Source organism: Acyrthosiphon pisum, chromosome A3, assembly GCF_005508785.2.
Source record: "Acyrthosiphon pisum isolate AL4f chromosome A3, pea_aphid_22Mar2018_4r6ur, whole genome shotgun sequence".
Taxonomy (NCBI): Eukaryota; Metazoa; Arthropoda; class Insecta; order Hemiptera; family Aphididae; genus Acyrthosiphon; species Acyrthosiphon pisum.
Genome location: NC_042496.1, coordinates 23,161,157 through 23,183,701, shown reverse-complemented (window position 1 = coordinate 23,183,701; position 22,545 = coordinate 23,161,157). Strand labels below are relative to the sequence as shown.

The window sequence follows — 22,545 nt, the reverse complement described above, 5'->3', positions numbered from 1 at the left end:
AGACTGTAGAATATTAACCTCTATTAGTTTTAAAAAATTAATTTATCAAATTTGTTTGATTTTATAGAACTGCATGATCATTATTCCCGTTGAGTATATTTTTGTGGACAAAATTACATTGGCTCCGGGGCTTTAATAATTATAAGTATCAAAACTAAATAAACAAATAAAAGGATTTGGTATATTACTTATATGTACACGAAAAACGTTAATATCAACACACTAGTAATAATAATAGTAATAATAATAATAATAATAATAATAATAACAATAGATATTAGATAGTGTAAGAGAGCAAGTCCAGGTGAGGTGCCAATATATATATGTGTATGTGTTTGTGTGTGTATATATACATATAGTGTATATATATATATAATATATATGTATTTTATTATAGAAATAGAAGTATAGAAGAAGAAGTGATGTTATAATATTGTAAAGTGCAATACGGTGCGAAAAGGTGGTTAAAAGGGTTTTGGGAGAGGGTGTATAGTCGACACCTTACTCGGAACTTGTGGCCTGAGTAAATCGTCCAGGCTGAACGTACGAGCCGTCCGGCCCGTCTGTAACGGACTGGTGAGGCTCATTAATGAAGGTTTTCGTATACCCAATCGTCTGAGGAACGTTTTCGGCTGCGGCGGCGGCGAGTTACCACCTTCTGACGGCGTCGCTCCGTTTGTCTTCACAGTCGGCACCAGGAGTTCGCCCCGTACGCTCGACATCCGGCCGGAAGCATTCACTGTAACTATATAATTATACATTATAGACAAAACGCATTCGTATCAGAGACTGGAGTACTGGACCTAACCTAAAACAACTGGTTCTGGAACCGGAACCTTTAAAATATTAAGAACCGAAACCTTTATATTTTGATTAAATTAAGTCCAGAACCGAACAGGAATTTTTAAATTAAAAAGGTGCTTTTATGTTGAAAAATAAAATAGTTTTATTTACAACAATTTAAAGGTATTACTGTTTTGTGTATAATCAATGTATGATATCATATTCTGAGTTTTCTAATATTTCTCATACTATTAATTAAACCCGCATTTCGAATAGGTATTTCAAATTATTATACTATTTGTTACCGAAATTATCTGGAACCGGAACCTTTATTTTTTTTCATCAAAGAATCAGAACCGAACCGGAACCGTTATTTTATTTTTGGAGAACCGATACCGATAAATTCAGAATAGGTTCCAGTCCCCGATTTGTATCGGTAACGCGTGTATCGCCGGCCACCGACTAAATTATTAATTAATATGTTACTGTGTAATGCTTAGATCTAAACGTGCCCAAGACGGAGGCACAGTGACGAGTCGCAGGGTCGGGTGTAAGTATGTATAGGTATATGCATATAATATGAAATTGTACATCGATGCGATTTCATGGAAAACATTGTGGTTAAGGATTACAGAGGAGGAGATGGCGAACTAGACTATATTATTATATTTATACTTACGATCGATATTTCGACACGGGATTTAGCCGAATTACTGGAACGTGATTGGAAGCTACGCGCCCAAATAGGCGCCTATGTAAGGCCTCGGAGGAATTTCGTTAATACTATACTATTATATAAGAGGGTTTTCAATGCAACACGAAAAACCGTTAACAACAAATCGTTTTTGAAAAATCGTGTTTTACGATCCGTTTGTTCGGAAAAATGTTTCCTTTAACGTGGCGTACGCACATTGTATACGGTTTAGCTCGTTTAGGTCATATAATAATATACGGAAAGTCGCAGTTTTCGGAAATAGAGTTAACCGCACGAAATATTCGAGAACAAAAAAAAATATTATTTATTAATGGGTTGAGTTATTTGTATTGATCTAAAATGAGAATTTAGCTCATCTGCTATCTGATTATATTAAACATATAATATACGTACAACGAATATTTTTTTGTATACCAGCTGTGCGTATTTTCCGTTTTAAATATATCAACGCCTAAAAAGCATCAGGCAGTTCAAACTTGTTCATTGAAATTAATCGTTTTAAATAACTAACGGAATGCGAATATATTGAAATATATTAGTGAACATAATATATATAATATATATATATATATACTATTATTTTCATAAACTATACTGCGACAGTCCAAAAGTTTTGCTTAGAAAAGTATTTTTTTTTTTTTAATTAAAAGTTTTATTTTTATATAGTTTCGGAAGACATATTATTATAGTATTGTAATAAATTTAAAACTTCACTACTTGCTGATAAAATTTATCAAGTTAATATGTGGACGAAAAATGTATATCTCGATTTGAATAGCACTCAATTTCGGTCGAAATAATAATGATGTGTTTCGTTCTTCACTTTTAAGTGACGTACATATAATAATATCAATTAGTTTTATCATTATCATTGATCATACATTTAAATGTGTTTTTCACGCGTTTTTTTATAACACCAGCTAGTAGTTGTATATAGGTACAAACAGACCAAGATCTACTGTACCTGCCTGCATACGTGCCAAAACAAACAAATGTTTACTATTTCGATTTGAACTGACAATATTATTTAGGTAACCTACCTACCGCCTATCTTGTAGATTGGGTGTGCGTATAAAAATGTAGGTAGGTATACATACATAATATACGAGAATATATTATATAGTCAGTGGGTGGGTGGGTGAGGTGGTTAAATTCCATTCGCATACTCACAGTGTCTACTGCGTTCGGCTTCTTCGGATAATATTTTCTCGATTTTTTCGGGCACGTGCCGTTTAGCACACCATATTATTCCCAGTATACCCATGACCACGAACACGGTGAGTAGACCCAGCCAAAATGGTTCCTGAAGCATTCGTTCCGTTAACGGCTTGTACGTGATGTGCAGCATTTTCCTCTCGCACTGATCACCTGCAATACAGTACATAATATATATATATAATACATATAATGCGCGACGTGAGTCAAATCCGTAAAGGTAACTCTATATATACGCGTTTATGTTGCCATGTTTTATACTTGTCCCTTATATTATGGCAGTATCTATACTAAGTGTTATACCTACATCCATTTTTTCGTGCCCCCATTTGTCGTTATATTATATGGTTAAGTGTGTATAAGGTCCACTTACCCGTCCAGTATGCGTAACACCTGCACTGGTAATCGGAATCACCCAACGACACACAATCGCCTCGGTCCTTACACGGGTTCAGCTCGCATGGTTTGATCTTTTCGTCGCAAAACCGTCCCATATACCCGTACTGGCATTTGCACTCGAAGCCATTGCTGCCAGCCAAAATGCATTCGCCAAAAACACAATAGCCCAGATCGCAGTAGGTAAGCGAACAGAACGTTCCTGTATGTATGTTATAATATTATCCAGTAATGGTGTTAGCGTTGTATATAAGTTATAATATATAAGTTACGTTTTTAAACGGGTTCGAATACCGACAAATCGTCGTCGTTAATCATTTCGGTTCGACTTTTTCAATTTTAAGTTTTCGTTGTTCGCCTAAATGGATTTATAGTTGTAGTTTGTCATCGCATTTCCAGCTCGACTTAGTTAATAGTTTTGAGAATTTCACGTTAGTTTAACTTTTGCATTTATTTAGTATTCTACTAATAATAGTTAATACTAAACTACCAATAATTATTGAATTAAATGTATCATTAATGTTTATTTAAATAATAAAAGAATTTCTTTAGAAACATGATAATATAAATAATTAAATAAATTATTTCGCGTTTGACACTATAATTTTATTTACCGTGTCACGGTTAGCGTAAGAAGTATTACGTATGTCGTATATTGTACTATGATAGATACAAACTCATCAAATTGATTTCCATTACAAAACGTTTTATATCAATAATACCTATACTGCTCTCGTTATATTTTTTTTTTTTTTTTTTTGTTACGTTTGCCTTTTTGTAATATTTTTGAAAGTCTATTAATGCCAAAATATAATACGGCTTAAGTCTCAACTAGAAATATTTTATAAATTCAATATTTCCTAAGCGTATGCACGGTTCTCCATGGAGATGGCTGTTCAAAATATATTTAATCTTAAATCCTATGTGTAATTTTAAATACAATATATTATAATATAAATGATATAGGTAGATATCGAATAAATATATTTTATATATTTTATATATTTTATATAAAATTAGTCTTTATGTATTAATTGACATTATATCATCATCTGTTATTGGAATACCGAGTACACCACAGTGAAGAACATTTTGCGGGAAAAAAACGACAAAAACTAGACTAAAAAACAACGGATGAAATTGTAAAAATATATTAGATAATATTGAAATAGGAATTACAATTACTCTACTAAGATCAAAATATAATGATATTTAAACATATTATACACATTTTAGCTTGCTGTGCAGCTAGATTATTTTCAACATTCAATAAAGTACGAAAAATAATATGCTAATATTTCGTTTACTGATAATATTATGGTAATTTTTTTACTTTGCCCGTTGAAATTTTGTAATATTGTGTGCGTACTCGTAGAAGTATTTTACGTTTTCCTGCAACTATTTGACCACTATACAATTGGACATTGTACACATTTCACATATACTTTACCTACCTCAAATATTATCTGCACATTATGAACAATGAACACACGTGGAAACGTTCCGTACGATGATAATATGTTATAAACTACTTTGGAAGTTAAACGTCGTATATTTACCGGTATAGTTGCCGTGACACTTGCAGTGATACGTGTGCGTGGCTTTCCGGATGACGCACGTGCCACCGTTGACGCAAGGGTTGGGCTTGCAAGACTCGATTCTACTGTTGTTGGCCGTTTCCGGAATCTTTGCCAAGGCGACAAGTTTCTTTTTTGATTCAGCGTCTGTATATGGTATGTGCGAAATAAATGGTACCGTATTAAATTTTATAATGACGTATATAGATTTATTGACGACCATGTATATAGCGATAATATGCAACAATTAAACAAATATCAGACGTTATAAAATTTTATGATAAACCGCGCTTGGGGTCCGCAAGTCATCTGAGAGTTGGTGATAAATTTCAGATAACGAGGGTGTGGTAATTTTTTTTTTTGTTTTTATAAATATCAGTTTGTGACGAAAAAACTTTTAAAAAAATAACATTTTCAAAACCAATATTTGTGTTCAATCACAAATCTAAATATATAGGAGGAGGACGTGCCGTATTAAGCTTTCGGATCTTTCATATTACCCGCGGCGATTTCAGCGAAAAATGGTTAAACGAAAAATTCGCAAAAACAATACATTATTGATGTAACCGCAATAATTGTTTCTTTGAATTGTTTAGGAAGTAAAAAAAAAAATAAACGTTTCACGGGAGACCAAAGCTACTTCGCGGATATAAATAGACTAGTGCCTACAAAATATAACATGTGAAACAATATGATACGAACCCGGTTTTACGTTCACTGAAATGTTTGCGGATACCATATCCATCGCCGGCTTCTGGCCGTACACAACGACTACGGACATTGAGTTGAGAAACGAAGTGATCGATATCGGTACGGATTTTGGTTGTTCGACGTTTTCACACAGAAGCCACCACGTGCCGTTCTCGGCGGCGTAATGATCGTGGATTTCGATGACGGTCGTTGACTGCTGGCCCGGGCATACGGTACGGCCTAAAGCGGTGTCCACTGCAAATAATATCAATTGAAAACAATGTTCATACGTAGAGAATCGGTTTAAAAAGAGTTACATCCGAAGTGTGTGGCGATGCCGGGGCCCAGGGATGTGCTGGAACTGTAGTATCTCCCCCAAAATTTTAAGAAAATTAAAAATTTATTTCTATTGTCTATAAAAGTCAATAAAAATGTATACAGCCGTGCCTATAAGAACCGATTCCTAAAATAAAACCTCAGCATCAGTATGCTAAACTTATTGGAGATCCTAGTTAAAACAACTCTGTGTAAACACATTATCAGTCCCCCCCCCCCCCGAAGAAAAATCCTTGGCTACGTCACTGCCCGAAGTTGAGGGTTGTGACATTATATAATGATATGTCGATGACGACCACTGCTATTTTATTATTATTATATGTATCAGGTATAATAGAGTTGTGTATAGTCATTAACCCGCCGAGACGGTTATAATTTCCGATAAAGCACGATTGAGCATAAAACGATAGACCTTTTTAGCAACACGATTGAGCATAGAATATTTTATGTGATGTTGCCAAATTCACTTTGCCAAAATTTTGTAATTTATTATTTTCACCAATTATTATATCTGACGCGAGCCGTGAGCCGAGCGCCCCGAGCCCTTCAGCTTTATCGACAATGTTATCGATTAATAAATTAGTTCCGGAGTACTATTCCGGACTACTATTGAGACTATTATTGACTTATAAATATTTTGATTTTATTATTTTCATAAGTCATAACTATTATTATTTTTTTTTTTTTTTTTTTTTTATTGATCTTTTAAAGCCCGGCGACTGTGGTCATTAGCTGATTATGGGGTTTTTTATGATTGTATGTAGTAGGTTTTTGTAATGGTAGGGGGTTTTTACACGTGTGTAATGAGTTTGGCAGAATTTTTGATTGGGCACCCGTGGGTATCTGCCATGCCCGGGTGGGGGATGGCGACACGTCTTGTTCTCCGGACACCGTGACTTGTCCGAAGAAAAATGCCGCCCGTGGCCAAGGAATCGAACTCGGGTCGGCTGCGTCGCAGCCGACGCCTTAGTCCGCTCGGCCACTCCGTCCCCCAACTATTATTATTATTTTATTATCAGCAAACAGATCTATATACTGTATTATAATGTGACCACTATTGAGACTATTATTGATTTATAAATATTTTGAATAATGTGACTAGGTATATTACATATTGACTATGAAAACATGATATTTTTTTGCCATGTTATATTTTGAATCATTATAATTATTTAAAAAATTATTTTTGTATAATACAGTTTAAAATTGAAAATGGCATCGTTGCAGAGTTTTTTATGCTCAATCGTGTTAGTTTTCTTTTGTATTTCAATTTCCTTTGATACGCCGACAATTTATGCTCAATCGTGTCGCAAAAAAGGTGTTTTATGCTCAATCGTGTCTCAGCCATAATTTCGATTTATTTCTACATTTTGAAAACGCTTACTTTGCGCCGGCACCACGCGGTGGAACTGCAATTGGATATTCTGCCCGACCGAAGCCAACAGCCTCTGTTTGTACCGCAATTTAGGAAAGTGCATAGGTAACGGATAATTTAACCTGTACATGAATCCGGACGTGTCATTTTGCAGTACGATCGCTCGTTCTTCGTCAAAGTCCACCACTAAAATAGGTTATTTTTACGAACATATTATAATTACGTATTACACTGTCGTACAATTTTAGCCGTTGTCGCGGTCCTATAACATTGTCAGCATTGTATATACGTACCCATTTTGTACGCTATTTTAAAACCCCTCCCCCTGGGAAAGCGGTTCGTTGAGTATTCGATGTTGACGCTCTCGCCTTCCGACAAAAAAGCACCGTCGTTGATTGAGTTCCGATATTTGAACGGAGTTATATTGTCCGCAGTTCTCGACAGATACAACTTGAATGTTTGGGATTCGTCCAAGTTGTAGTCGACAAAATCGACCCATATGCGGTGGCCGACTGCAAGATCAAAAAATGCATATTAATACCGCACTCGCGAGTCACGGTGGTACAATATAGTGTTTTAAAACGGTGGTTTTATAGCCGTCGGCCTATAGCCCTCACCCGGTGCCAGTATCATGGTGACGCAGTTGAGATTTGGAAGTATGAAGTTAGGATAGTTCGGACTGACGACTTGGCCTTCGAGAGCGGACAATGTTTGTGACGGACAGCCGGACATGTCGACGGTGTTCCACTGGAGATGAAAACCTGAACTGGACACGGAGTAGTCCGAATGGAAGTGCACGAACGCCTCATTCAAATCGGTAACGAAGATGTAACTGTAATAAATATTAATATGTCATTAGAATTAGACATTGTAAAACCGTTGTGAATTTTTGCAAGGCTGGGCAAATTAATGATTTTTTTAAGCTCAGTTAAGTAAATATTATGCACCAATAACAAAAAGTTAAAAATTAAAAGTTAATTTAATTATAGGTTAACTCAGTTAAGTTAAAAGTTAATACACACTTTTTGTTAACTTTTTATTAAGTTAAAAAAAAGTTAATTTGTTTATACAACGCTAGTGTTCATAATTTTTTTCCAACCCAAAACTAAATTATACAAGACTATAATGTTTATACTTTATACAGTATTTTCATATAAGTTAGATTTGAATGATATACATTTTTTAACTTTGAACAATTCACGGTAAATATTTTTTGACATGAAAACGAAATAGACTGAGATAGTGAAATATAATAAAATTAAAAACAAAATAAACTAACTTAACTTACTTCTTAAATAAAAATAAAAATGAAGAATTAATTCGTTAATTTCGTGTTAGTTAAAAAATAAATTTAGTAAGTTACCAGTTGAGTTAATGAAAAGCCAAAAGTAACTAATTAAATTAAAAAGTTAAAATAAAATAAACTTTTTAACTCAACTTCAACTTTTTTACTCGTTAATGCCCAGCCTCGGATTTTTGTTTAGTGTGGTTTTTTTTTTTTTGTTTAACAGATAAATTATAATATTGACTATTGTAGTAGTAATAATAACAATACAATCTCACTCTTCCAGATGATTTCCGCGGTAACCGCAAACCGTCATTGTTCGGTTTTCACGTTCTTTCGGTTCCACCACGGCGACGAAATCGTAAAGGCAATCGGCTTGAGGTTCTATGTTTATGGAATCAAATTGGAAAACGATGCGCGACTGGTACGGACCGACCACGTGTATCCAATAGTCCAAGTTGTGATAGTAGTTGGCCGGATAATTTAATGACGTTATTATCCCTTTTACGCCGGTCATAGTGGTGTTTAAATTGTAATGATCCGATAATTCTAGTTTCAATCATTTGAACAATTTACAGTAATATTAGTAAATTAATCATCTATTGACATTATTAGTATGATATTTTAATTTGTTAAAATAATGTATGATATTATGTCTGACATTATCAGGATTATGTCATATAATCAGCTAGTCACGGGTAGATAAATCATTACATTTTACTTTAAAAGGAATAATAATAATTTTTATAGTAAATTGGATTAATATATTCAATTTTGAATTTACTATAGTATTGATGATTGAAAATCAGATTCGCTTATAATTATAATTGTTATAAGAAAATCGATCGGAGGGTTAAATATTTAACTTATTTAGCATATATTTTTTAAACAAAGTTTAAAGTTTAATTTTGGAACGTACGTCTTTCGAGGATTTAAGGTGATTTATTAATTTGTTATATACAACTAATTCTATTTTTGATTATTTTTTGGCAAACAATATGTTATTGTTTAATAAAAGTTTATAGACAATTTTAATTTTTTTAGTTTGTTATGACAATAAAAAAAATTGTTTCTTGTACCAATTCGAATGTCCAGCTCATGCACTCGCCCGGGTTTCAATCTAAAATATTGATCAATACCTTCTTACCCTCGTTGGGAATTTTGTCGTTATGCAAACAAATTTATTTTTTTATTTTTACCGAGAAGGTTTTTTCATTAGCCGTCCTGTCAACATCACTCTAAGGGCCAGTATTACAATCATCGGTATGCTTCGATTACGCTTAACCGACTGATAACAGATTTTATTACCGGCCGAATTCGACCGGTTAGGAGTCGGTTAAATTTAACGGGAGATGGTTAATACTGGCCCTAAAGCTTACACATTCTTATATATGTAGGTATAGTTCTATCGTTACATTACGATATTATGAATAACAGTGACAACGCGTCGTACACATAATATTTGTATCGTTATTATCATTACGAAATTGTTGGTACTTACTTGTTTGATTTTTTTTACATATATACCCTCCGACCGTGTCGCAGTCGTTGGCGGTCCAGTAAAGGCCTCTGGGTAGATTTACGGGTGGTGACGATAGCCAACTAATTGCGAGACAGATATTCTTGTACGGCAATGCATTGGCGGCGTCGGTCGCCAACCAAGCTGTGCACATACGGTTGTTATGACAATTTATTTAATTGTATGGTTTACATTTTTTCTTTTTAGGATATACCTAACACGTAAACAACGAACCTGAAAACGTTTCTGTCGAGTTGTCCACCCAGTACCAGGATTTGTCATTCCACGCTCCACCCAACCAATAAATCGCGGATCTGCTGTCCGTCGACTCCCGGATAAAAGATTCTACGAACTGTTCTTCCTCGGCATTATGAACGCTCGTCAATTCCGCCTTTGCAAACGGAACAACACACAGACACGTAAGAATTTTAAAAAAATGTTTGCCATGCCTTTACGCGCCTATATCAATAATAGATAATAATACTGTATAGTAGGTACTTTGATTCCGTTGCAGATACTCCTGGCGGTGTGCCAAGACACTTCCGGGTAACTGGCAAACAAATAACACGACCCATTGAACATTTGCTGTCTCGCGTCGTCACACTCGTTGTTGACTGTTTATCACACACAAACACACACACACACACACAACATAAAACGCGATTATCGAATAATATTTTAGCAAACGTTTATACCTGTGCTATACGAAGTGCACCACTTACCGTGTTCGGCGGATACGCGAGCCTTGAAGCCGCTGAACGCGTGCGAATAGTCTGATACAAAATGTATCCTCAATTTGGGCCTCTTCGTGACGAACCTAGTTAGTTTGAGTATTTCGCTCTTGTCACCACAGTGTTTAGGGCCCTCATCGTCGTCACCGGGTATTAATTCAACGTAATCGTAACTGCAACTGTAAACATATTATAAACATATAACATATACTTTAGTAATACGTCAACCGCAGCAATCATATTCCTATCAATGATTATACCTAGTACCTACTCTTGGACTATATAATTAATAATTGATAAAATATACTAAAATAACCATAATATTTGTATCAAAAAAATTTGAGTGTTTCACGTTTTTCTGAAATATTTCATACTTAAAACACTCATTATAAGTAAAACAAAATAATATCAAATTTTCTGCTGAGATCGGGTTGAGCCGTGTTGTGTTAATATGTTACTGTTGAGTATCTATTGAATATTGTGTGAAATTTATCGTAGTGTAATACTAATATTTGATTTTAATATTTAATAGACAAAATATATTGGTAAAAAGTGTTTTCGTTTAAATCATAATATTATGACCGGACAAAAAAAATAGTAAATTGTGAAAGGTGGGCTTGTATTAAAAATAGATCTTCATGTAAAGGCAAAGCTTGACAGCAAAATATGACAAAAAATTAATTTAAAATTTCATCGAACATAGCCGACCTAAGTAGATGTGAAGATTATTATTTTGACTTTCTTTCAATAATTATTTCAAAACGTGTACAAATTTTATTGATATACGTTCCCAACAGAATTTGCAATTATGAATGTTATGAAAATCAGCGTGTCCATACTTAATTAATAATTGAACAATGATACCTAATTTTTACTTTTAAATTTATTAATTAAAATTATTAACTTATAATCAAATACAATATACTTTTTAACTTTGATAGTTATATACTTATATACCAATATTCATTTATAACTATAATAATTATAATGTACATAAAAATATTCAAAACTCGGAGATAAAATGTTCATGATGATTTGGGTAGAAATGTCTTTATGTCTTTTATACATTTCACGATAAATATAGATATATTACCTATAATGCCCTGCAAACTGTTATTAAACATGAATTTAAACTTACGTTGATTCATTTTCCAACATGAGTTCTTCGAATTCAACTTCGATCTGATAACCCCGGGGCACTTCTACGCTGAAAGTGCAATCTTGGTTGTCAGGATAAGGTTGTGGGAAACCTGGGCTCGAGACTGAGGCGAATCTCATCTCGCTGGTTAGTTTCATCGTTACATTACAACTCGATTCGTCCGGATCTGATAAAAAATATATACAAATAAAATTTGTAGAACTTTTTTCCAAAGCCAATTTTTTCTCATATTTTATTAAAAATTAAAAATTAAATCATATACCGTACAGTATAGACTAGAGAATAAAATAAACGTTACCATTATCGTTTAAAGAGGTGTGCTGTTGCGTTTGGCATAAAAATCGATTTTTCACAGAGCAATCGCGGTCGTTCCAAGTGTAGGACGAATTTCGATTAAAGTACTTGAGCAACCGGTTTTGGGGCCTGTAAACTTGTCTGAGTTCGACACAGTCCTGTCTACTAAGTCCGTCGTCGTTAGGCTGTTTTGAATTCGGACCACTGTACGGTTGGTGTATGTGTCCTTGATACCAGTCTAAAAAATAAACGAGAAAACAGATCGTACCGATACTTAGTTGGATTACCTTCGTATACATTTTATTCTATGCAGGACCGTTAACCACTCGACTTACTGGAATAAGTGAACGGCGACGAGTCTGTCCATTTGAAAAATCCTTCGTTGTTCATGTCAGTAGCTCCGATCCAATACGGAGCGTTGTCACTGTAGCTTGGGCTTAAAAAAAGAGAAAAATCATAGAGCTTATTGCTTAGCGTTCATATAATATAAGACACGTGTTAGTCGATTATATCCACGTCATTTGAGCGAATGGCCAAGATACAATAATTATTACAAGTTAATAAATAAACATATTTTATCCATCAACAATAGTCAATTTGAGAGCTATTTCCGGTTTATGTAATTATGTATAAACGTGAAAATCTACAATATATTATATAGACCCATAGTGTATGTTTAAATATTGTGTACACGCTTACCACAAGACAAAAACCTGTGAATTTAATTGTATTCACATGATTCAAATTTGCATTACTCGTCTTTTAAGACACAACTATCTTAATAGTTAATACCCTATAAATCACATCCATCATCTCATCCATACATTTTTCCATTTTGGTGAGTATTTCTGAATTATCGATTCTAGTGTATTCCGTCAAAATCAAACTGATTGTTAATATTTTTTACTCTCGTTAAAATTAAACTGGTTGGTATTATTTTTTTCTCTCGTTTTTGGATCATTAACTTAGACTACCTGCCTAATAAAAGACCGCCTCGTGTTATTTAATATCGTTGTTCTAAAATATCTCCGTTTACACAATTCACTTAAACACTAGCTCAAATAAATAATGATCATTCCAAAATAAGTCATTAAGTCAAACCTTTTCGTATTTAGTGTTGGTGATAAGCAAGTAAATAATTAAGTTAATAATACGATTGGTTGTAAATCTCATGGTACCTATATCGAATTAACGCCTTAGTAGGTTAATAAAATGAGTATATATAGTGTTGCGACAGTATGAAATGTGTACTAAACCTCTGACAAAATATCAATCACTATATCAATCGCTATACATATTGTCATATCCTTCGTTAAAAGATGAAACAGTAGTTCGTTTTCTTAAACCACGTATTTTAAGATCTACGATAATCTACATAATATTCTGTCACATTTTTTTTCGTTGTTGCATAATATTACAAAACTATTTTATCCATACTTTCAATAACACTGTCGAAGTATTGGATTATAAAACATAAAAACATCAAACTGATAAACTTAAGATTTTAAGATTATTTACAGTTAGGTATTTTAGATTATAAGCTAAGACTGCAGTGTTGTTAATAATAAAAAAAAAGCTATAATTATAATGGTACGAAAATTGGTGAGTGGTGACCACGAACATATCTGATTCGATAATAACTACACCGACACATGACTTCGCGTTAATAAATCATCAGGTGGCGCCTGCAACGCACTCGGAAAGTGTGCGCCGTTTTAACATTTGGAATATAACAAGCGAGCTGGTCGTAGCCACACACACGTACGAACTACCAAAGACAATTCCTTATATGAGTGTATGTATAAAAAAAGGCGACAACGTGCGCAATACTGCAAACACATTCCAGTGCAGTAATAAAAGGAACCACCGCCGTCGACGGAAATTCATCAAAAGGCTAAAAACGATGTATTGCGTCGCCATTGCCGTGCGGAGGCGCTTATTCGTCTAGTCATGTCATCAGTCGTCAGTAAGTGAGAACACACGCACGCATTGACGCCGATACTCGATGATCTCGACGACACCTGGTGCCGGGGGTTGGCCTCTATCGCGGCGTGGGCGATTCGTCGCAATTGTCAGACACGCGACTTTATTACGCGAATTCCGAACAATTTTTTCCCCGTTCGGCTATCGAAGTAGATCGCGATTATATTGCGCTCCCAAATTAATAACGATAGGTATAGTAAATAAAGTTGTCGGCTTATAAAAGAAATGTTATTCAGAGTCTTTGGGACATGTCATCAACTGCAACTGTATAGTAAACGTTTAGAATTACGTACGTTTCCCCAGCCCTACTCCCACCATTGTGTTTTTGCAATTTTTTTTTGACCAATATTTTGTACTGAATTTGTACGAATTTGTACGAACTTATTCATGAAGCTATACGTTTCTATACCCCCCTCCCCACTCTAATTCTCGTATAGCTTCAAGAATAAATTTGTACAAATTTATGTTCTCATCTTACAAATTCATACAAATTCAGTAAAAAATGAAGACAAAAAAAATTGGGAAAACACAATGTGGGGGCTAGGGAAACGTACGTTTTAGAATTTGTCACGTGTACGAGTGTACCAATATTATATAGGTAAGTATACATAATATTTCAATTATTATGTGTGATATTCCATTAATTGAAGTGCAAAATATATACACAATGGGTTATTGTTATTTGTTTACAGGCTACCGCGGATGACTAACCAGTGACGACACGTGAACGTAATAGGCGCAAATAGGAGGGGCTTTAGGGGCTAAACCCCCCCAAACATTTTCTACGTTTTGTTTTAAGCTTATTCAATGTTATCAACGTAAGGCTAAAGCCCTCCCCCCAAATCCCAAACGCTATTGGTGAACGTATACTTTGAGTGGCGCACTAACACTGCTGCGTAAAACAAATTATCTTACATTATATGGCTGAAAGATGGATGAAAATTTAGATGGATTGTAAAAAATAATAATTTTACATTAAATCGTTCGCTCCATCTCCAATGATGACAATACTCGTTCATTTTGATATTGTCGATAAAAAAATGTTTAATATTCTATATATTATTTCCTTTTTAAATGTTTTTAATATGTTGTTCTATATTTTTTTCAAACAACAAATATTTTATTTTATCAAATATCAAATGAATAAGGTAGGTAGGTACTCATAATTTAGTACGCGTTAGGTACCTAATGCCAGAACTCACTGGTGACCCACTTTATTATATTAACGCGAAATCGGAAAAGATGTTTCTCGGCGAACTTAAGGTTTCACAAGCCATAAACGGCACCGATCAAGAACACGTATAGGAAATTTGTACAATAGTACACTACGCGCACATAAATTGTCTGCTCTTACCTATTAATCAATATTGTGTCGATGAGCATTTGCGTGCGATGACTGTCTATGCTGGCCAGGTGACCTCCACCGCCGTTCTGCGAGCAATATTCTTCGGCGTCTTCCCAGTTGAGCAATTCGTTGACGATGGTCAGACACCGGCCAGCCCTGAGTGACACCGATCCGTACGGACACTGGGACACCACTTCCGGTATCGGTTCGGCCCGGTACGTCACCACCAGCGTTGGCACGTGCATTGACGCGGACGACGACTCCATCAGCACCACGTTCGTCTCCGACACCATGGACATCTGTCGTCTGGGACCGTCAGCCGGCGCGCAGTAGAACCATCCGATCGCACCGTCGGTGAGCCGGAACAAAGTTCCCGGGCACGTGGTAGTCGACTGGTGAATCGGAAGTGTGTCAATCTGTGACACAAACATATAATATACATCAATAATAAAGTGCTATCACTCCGTGTTTAAATAACTTAGTCAGATTCGGACACAGCGGAGCAAACAATTATTGCCCTGCCCTTGCCAAAAATATAGTGACTTATTTGAGAGCATAAAACGGTTATTACAAGAATTATATTTAACGTCATATGATTCGCATTTATATATTATTTTTTTTAAATGTAAAAGTAATTAAACTATTGAGAAAAACAAATTATTTATAAATAATTAGTGTGACATCCAATTTTATTTTTAAGGTAGGTACCTAGTAACCTAGTTTACATTTTGCCGTCTGGAGCAAACGCTCCATTTGCACGTATTATAGGTTATAATGCGACCCTGAACTTAGGAAGTATTGATATACTGCAGTCGATAAGAATATTGTATATATAATATCTACCTACGGAACTACGGTAGTGAATCCAGTGATCCGAACCTGTTATTATATTATTATAATATCATACATCATAATTATTTATGTGAATACAATAATAGTACAAAAACTGTATGTTTTTACCGGGTACCTGTAAAGTGTGAATAATATATTATACAAGTGACTTCGGGAAACCACTGGTAACCTGCATGCGTGTCGTCGGACCGGAGGTGACTCGTTTCACCTACCCAACTCGCACTATGATATATTATTATAACTACTCGCAAACGGTGACACGAAAATGGTTGGTTGTCGATCAACCTCACGGCGCGAAACTCGTCGCACAGAATCGACGGCTGTTTGAGACAAAGGCGGAAAAAAAACGGCCGCGGCGACCGTTTTTATAATACGGACCGTCGGAAAATTTACAAATTTAAATGTGCAGGAGGGGCACGCAGTTGGCACGTACGTTGACCACGATGGTCATCCACTCCATGTTAAACCGTAAATAATTTAATAAGATAATGTATAGTTGACGGTCGCCTCGGTCGTTCTTATCACAGTCAGACCGCAAAGACTTAGAACTTCACTGGATTTCGTAATTGTTTCGATGACAACTTTCTACACGCGTCGTTTACGAATAGCACGGTGAGGTCTTATAAAACCATGGTGCTCCGCAACCACGGTAAAAGCTCAGTTGTGGCGACTGTCATCCTATCGCAACGGACAACTAACCACAACATTATTATTACCGCGTTTTGTTTTTCGTGTCCAACAAGAGTGCGTTATTGTGCTGTGCAGGGCGATAACAATTCTGCGAAGCTATAGTCATAAACGAGTCACCGTTTCAGTATTTCACCTTCAACACGACAAAACAAGTGGCCCTGCCTGTTTCTGTAGAAGTGTATGTACCGAGTGGCACTTTAAGGTAGGATACACGCACGCGAGTCGCCTAAATTATATCCTGACCCACAGGTTCCTTGTAGGAATAACGACAATGCCATACGCCTGAGAATAATTAATCGTATCATAAATTAAAAATCATACACGTCATGATGTGTGCGCCTATATTATATAGGTTAGAAAACCCAAGTAAGACCTTGGAGACATTTTCCCGTGACATATAAACGTACGAAAAATTGTTGTACATTATTGTCGTTTCGTATTATTCATATAATTGTATTCATTAATTATACGTATTAAATACAAAGTCGAGTAGTCGTATTGATCGCTTATATTATAACTAAATAAAATATAGGTAGCGTTCTTAAATAAATTACCGTGCCTAATTGGGCAGGATGTGAATTGAGCGTGGTGAAAGACAAAAGTGACATGTCTTATGTATGCATAGTCAATTTATATGTCACATAAGACATGTCAAACTATGTCTTATGTAGTGTTATGTGACACACACATTTACAATGCATAAGGACAATTAGTGTTTATATATTATAGATTACGGTCCACTTACTTTGCAGATTGTAACTGATCGAGATATTATGAACGTGATTTTTTTTTAATTAAATTAATTGTAATAAAATAATTAATTATTAATTCAAAAATATTATTTTTTACTGTATTTAAACACTGCTTTTCTATAAGATAAAAAGGATTACCTAAAAAAAAAAAAAAAAAGTTAACGAATAATAAATGAACAAAAGTTTATTATGATTCTGAGGAAAAAACGTCAGTGGGACACAACATAGAAAAAGGGACATCAGTAGCGCCACCTACTCGTAGTGTAGGAATGAGCTTAGGTACCCGATTACAATTTAATACAGATTTAATCCGATAAATAAATCGTAATTGACATTAAATATTAATTAATTTAGGAAGTTTATTTAATATTGTAAAAAAAGGTTTTTATTTTTAATATTCTTTTTATTTTTTTTAATTGACGACTGGGCCATTAGCAGGTTTTTTATAGCTCCCATTTCATATTTTATAATAACACGAACATTTAGTCAGGTCATATTGCAGTTTTAATAATATATAAATATACTTTTATAGTTTTGTTTTATTTTTTGTTAGTAGAAATGTTGTTGAAATTTATTTTAAGCATAGAATAAAAAGTTAGAAATAAGTTGTATGAATAGGTAGGTACCTACCTCAATACCTGTACCGAGTACCAAGCAATAGACTATTTTTCTACTCTCAATAAAAATTATATTATGTATGATACTATTTATATTTGAACCCTATTCAAAATGTATTAAAAAAAAAAAAACAAATTTCCTAATTACAATATGAAAAAAAAAAATCTAGTTTTTAGTTATCATACCAATATAGGTATTAGGTACCTAAATGGCAACCGACGTGTGTCATTATATAATTATAGTGATTAATTTAATAATTCTAATAGGTACTATTTTGAAACTTAATATTATTCTGAAACGTGTAATACGAGTAAAAACATTCTCTTTGGTAAAACATTATAGGAAACGTCTTTAACAATGTAATATTTTTTTATATAAATGTGTATTATACTATTATTATATAGATACATTTTAGAGAAAAACGCGGTTGATGGAGATTGAGTTAATCAACTGATTGTACATCATCAAGATGAATATGAATATGAACTTTTAGTAAAAAAATCAACGTCATAATTATTATTGTAAAAGTATTATGAGCGATTCATCGATTGGTACACTTTTCGAACATCATAGTATAATTGTATTCATGAAAAATTAAATTGGCAATATTAGTAAACATTTAAATTCATATTAGATAATTTATAGTGTACCTATTCAATATCGGATTAAATAGACACCTAATAAAGGAATGGATCAGCTACATTCATTGAATTGTAAGAAGCAGAGTAGAGTTATCATGAGAATATGGTAAAAATAACCTTTATAGTAGTTGTAATAATTTTTCGCCTCAGTTGGCCGCCATTCCTATTACAGAGACTCATAACTTGTATGTTATATAACATTGGTATTAGACATTTGTCCGGCTAATATTATAGTCGACCATGTTTTTTGTCGACAATTATTGTGTACACAATCAAATCCAAAACCGGTGACAAACAATAACAACGTATATTATGCGTCTTATTATCTTCGTCGTCTCAGGTCAGAATCGGATAAAGCGAACGGAAATTAAGGAATAAAACAACAAACACGACGCGTGAGTATTGCGCGTATTCAACTGTAAATGTGTAATTTTAATTGTATATAATATTATTACCAAATCTGTACTAAAAAAAAAAAAAAATCTGCTAATAACCTTAGCAGCTGAAGCATGTAAACTTTTAAATAATAATAAAAAAAAAAAATGACACAGGAGTGCAAGACTGTTAGTAGGTATAGTGATGGTTTCGGTCGTCGGTCTCTTTCGGCACACCGCACACGTATTCGTTCACAAATTTATGGCTACAAATATTACGCGTGGCATTCGATAAATAATCCCGAACGAATACTATCGAAATGCTCGCTTATTGACGGTGTACTACCAACCGCCGAATTTCATATTGAACACACGAGAATGTGAATTATATGTAACGATTTTTTGAAGTGTTTTAAATTGACCCGGGACGATAAAGTTCGGCGAACAAATTTTGTTCTGTGGCCTGCTACAAAACATTCGAGCATCGATCGAAAATCGTGTTCAGAAAAGATAAAAATAAAAGATAAAGAATTTTCAATGATCGTCGACAGCCCTCTGAAATGCAAAAAAGAACATAGAAAACACTAATGACTCGCTGGTACGGAGTTTCCCAAAAGCGTCCCGAATTCGTTCTTATTTAATGTCCCGCGAGCACTTCCGGCATAAGTTATCACTTATCACATCCAAGTGCGTTCCAAGACAAAAATAACATATTTTTATCGTAGCCCGAATGCGTCGCAGTCTATGCAAGTTACCCTGCAGGATGCACCACGAGATGGTTGCAATTATTTATTTTTTTATTTTGGCTTAGATACGTCCATTTTTACACAATTTAAATTTGGGTGAGTGTACTCATTTTTATAATATTTTTTTATTTTAATACCTATAAACCATTTTAATATTTTTTGAAAAACACATGTCTATTATGCCACTAAAACGTGTGTCAATTCACTGATCAGTAATACTCACACTTATTGACCTAAATGAGCCGTTATCGTGCTCTGTTATTATTGGAGTTAATACAAAACGTGGTTCCCTACCTTTGTGACGACGTTCGTTTTAAAATTATGTATTTAATTGTAAATTTGTACTACTATAGGCGGTCGTTGGTTTTGTCTCTTTAAAGTTTTGGCTGTGGACCGAAGGAAGCAGTTGGGCTATAAAAACAGTAAAAATTAAAAACGGGACGCACTTGGAACATCCCCAGCTGGCGATGTCGTAAAACCACGTAATATAAATTCGTGAGGTATCTATAATTATAGGGGTTTGCTCCATATTGACTTTGACCTACACCCGATGTATTTAAATTTGCATTTTATGCCGTATAAATGCCACTAAAAATGGTTTTAGATTGTAATCGCCTCATGTTTTAAAAAAAAAAAAATTAGCACATGACATAATTTTACAATATTATTCTACATCAGTAAACCCTTGTATAGGCCTTTTAGTCCTTGACTCCGTTTGTGATCTAGGGGTAGTACCTGGGGGTCATACCTGGGGTTATATTCATACATTCCCTCATGGATTATATTATGTCATATTTTGTTTCAATATTTTCAATAATACCTATTTAATATATTATACATATATGTTATATATTCATAAAAAAAATAATGTGCTTAAATAATATTAATTTTTATAAGCCACAGGTAAAAGTTTATATCGATTTATTAATTAATTGATATTATAACATGAGATTGGGTTTTTAATGAACAATAAAGCGCATTAAAAAAAAACAGCTTACCCTTCATGACTAAATTATTTGACCACCACTACAAGTTGCGGTCTGATGGTATTACAAATTTCGATTTTTGGACGTTGTACGATTATGCGGTCACGGATGTTATTGAAATATTTAATATTATAAATTATGAAACAAATAAATTAATACAAACTAGGCTATAATAGTAAGAATAATAATAATCTGTTTAAACATTATGTATTACCTAAGTATAATTTAATCGCCATCTGTTAATGTATCTAATATTTAATATAATATTTACCAATATAAAGATGTTAAATGTCACACTATACTGGCGGTATTCATCGCGGACTAAAATATTTATATTACTATTTTTAAAACTGTAAGATGTTAATCACCTAAATTATTATTTTATTGTCAATAATTTAATATATAACTATTTTGTTCTAATCTGGCTAATTCAAGAACTTCTTACAGGAGATGATCAAACTTATTATGCTAAATACATTTTATCGTTTGTTTGCAAAAATATATTTACTATACAATATTAAAAGGAAAAAAAATTATAACAACATTATATAATATGTCAGTACTGACCGTCATTGGTTTGGCGGTGGTGGCCACGTGGTCATAGTCAGCGGTGGCGGCCGCGTCTGCGTCCGCGGCCTGATTACCGAACGGCACAGAGTTGATGAGCAGCCGCAACCGGTAACCGTACGGCTGCGTGACCTTGTACCGGCACTCGGAACCTGGGGTGAACACGACGGTGCCGTTCTGCTGGGCCACGTCGTTGTCGAAACAGCTGGCGGCCAACCGGTAGACGATGGAGAACGCGTACCGGCCCACAGTGGACGTGACGGACGGCGGCGGCGAACGGCCCGCGTCCAGCACATAGTGCCGGTCGGGCTCGCGCAGGTCCTCCAGCTTGCCGCACACCGGCTGGTGGCCGGACACCTGGAGCCGGCCGCGTTTGCACGGCACGTTCAGCTTGACCACGTCGATCACCAACCGGGCGTGGTGTCGCTGCGCGAACCTGACCACGCACTGCAGTTGCTGCTGTCCGCGGGCCGGCGGCAGATCTCTGGACGACAGCCGACCCGACTCGGCGGCCAACAGGTACAGCTCGCAGTCTGCGAACCGAGTCCGGGCAGGTCAGTGTTTATCGTTGGTGTGTCGGAGGCAGTGGCGGATCCAGGACTTAATTTTTGGAGGCATAGGGGGGGGGGGGGGGGGGGGTAAAAGTACAAAAAGTAGGAAAATTGACTACAAAATTGGTTAAACATGGTGTAAAACAAAGGGAAACTACGGCGATTGGGAGGGGAGGGCAAATGCCCCCTTTGGACGCCCCCCTGGTTCCGCCACCGGTTGGAGGGCTGATGTGGTCGGAGAGACTTGGTGAAACGTTTCGTTTATCGTCACGCCGACCATGTCCGTCTCTAGGAGGGTCACGATAATGTTTATAATATTCTACGCATAAAGAAGCGGCAGTAGGATCCCGCGGATGGAAATCAGT

At 35.1% G+C, this 22,545-nt stretch overlaps 1 protein-coding gene across 6 annotated transcripts in view; it reads right to left on the bottom strand.

Annotated features, from left to right (window-relative positions):
• The window catches only part of LOC100167178, a 111,034-nt gene that overhangs the window by 9,294 nt on the left and 79,195 nt on the right, over positions 1–22,545 (bottom strand). For 5 of the 6 annotated variants that reach the window (XM_016802387.2, XM_001943588.5, XM_029491146.1 and 2 more), the window contains 18 exons: positions 21,630–22,162; positions 15,413–15,819; positions 12,411–12,511; positions 12,080–12,313; positions 11,761–11,947; positions 10,614–10,801; positions 10,390–10,505; positions 10,126–10,282; positions 9,874–10,035; positions 8,651–8,921; positions 7,705–7,919; positions 7,381–7,599; positions 7,097–7,273; positions 5,389–5,631; positions 4,669–4,833; positions 3,087–3,311; positions 2,669–2,866; positions 506–745 (listed from right to left, as the gene is read on the bottom strand). In XM_016802387.2, the coding sequence (XP_016657876.1) occupies positions 506–745; positions 2,669–2,866; positions 3,087–3,311; positions 4,669–4,833; positions 5,389–5,631; positions 7,097–7,273; positions 7,381–7,599; positions 7,705–7,919; positions 8,651–8,921; positions 9,874–10,035; positions 10,126–10,282; positions 10,390–10,505; positions 10,614–10,801; positions 11,761–11,947; positions 12,080–12,313; positions 12,411–12,511; positions 15,413–15,819; positions 21,630–22,162 (4,038 nt within the window). The remainder of the gene's footprint in view (positions 1–505; positions 746–2,668; positions 2,867–3,086; positions 3,312–4,668; positions 4,834–5,388; positions 5,632–7,096; positions 7,274–7,380; positions 7,600–7,704; positions 7,920–8,650; positions 8,922–9,873; positions 10,036–10,125; positions 10,283–10,389; positions 10,506–10,613; positions 10,802–11,760; positions 11,948–12,079; positions 12,314–12,410; positions 12,512–15,412; positions 15,820–21,629; positions 22,163–22,545) is intronic. The other variant, XM_029491145.1, reaches the window with a different exon arrangement.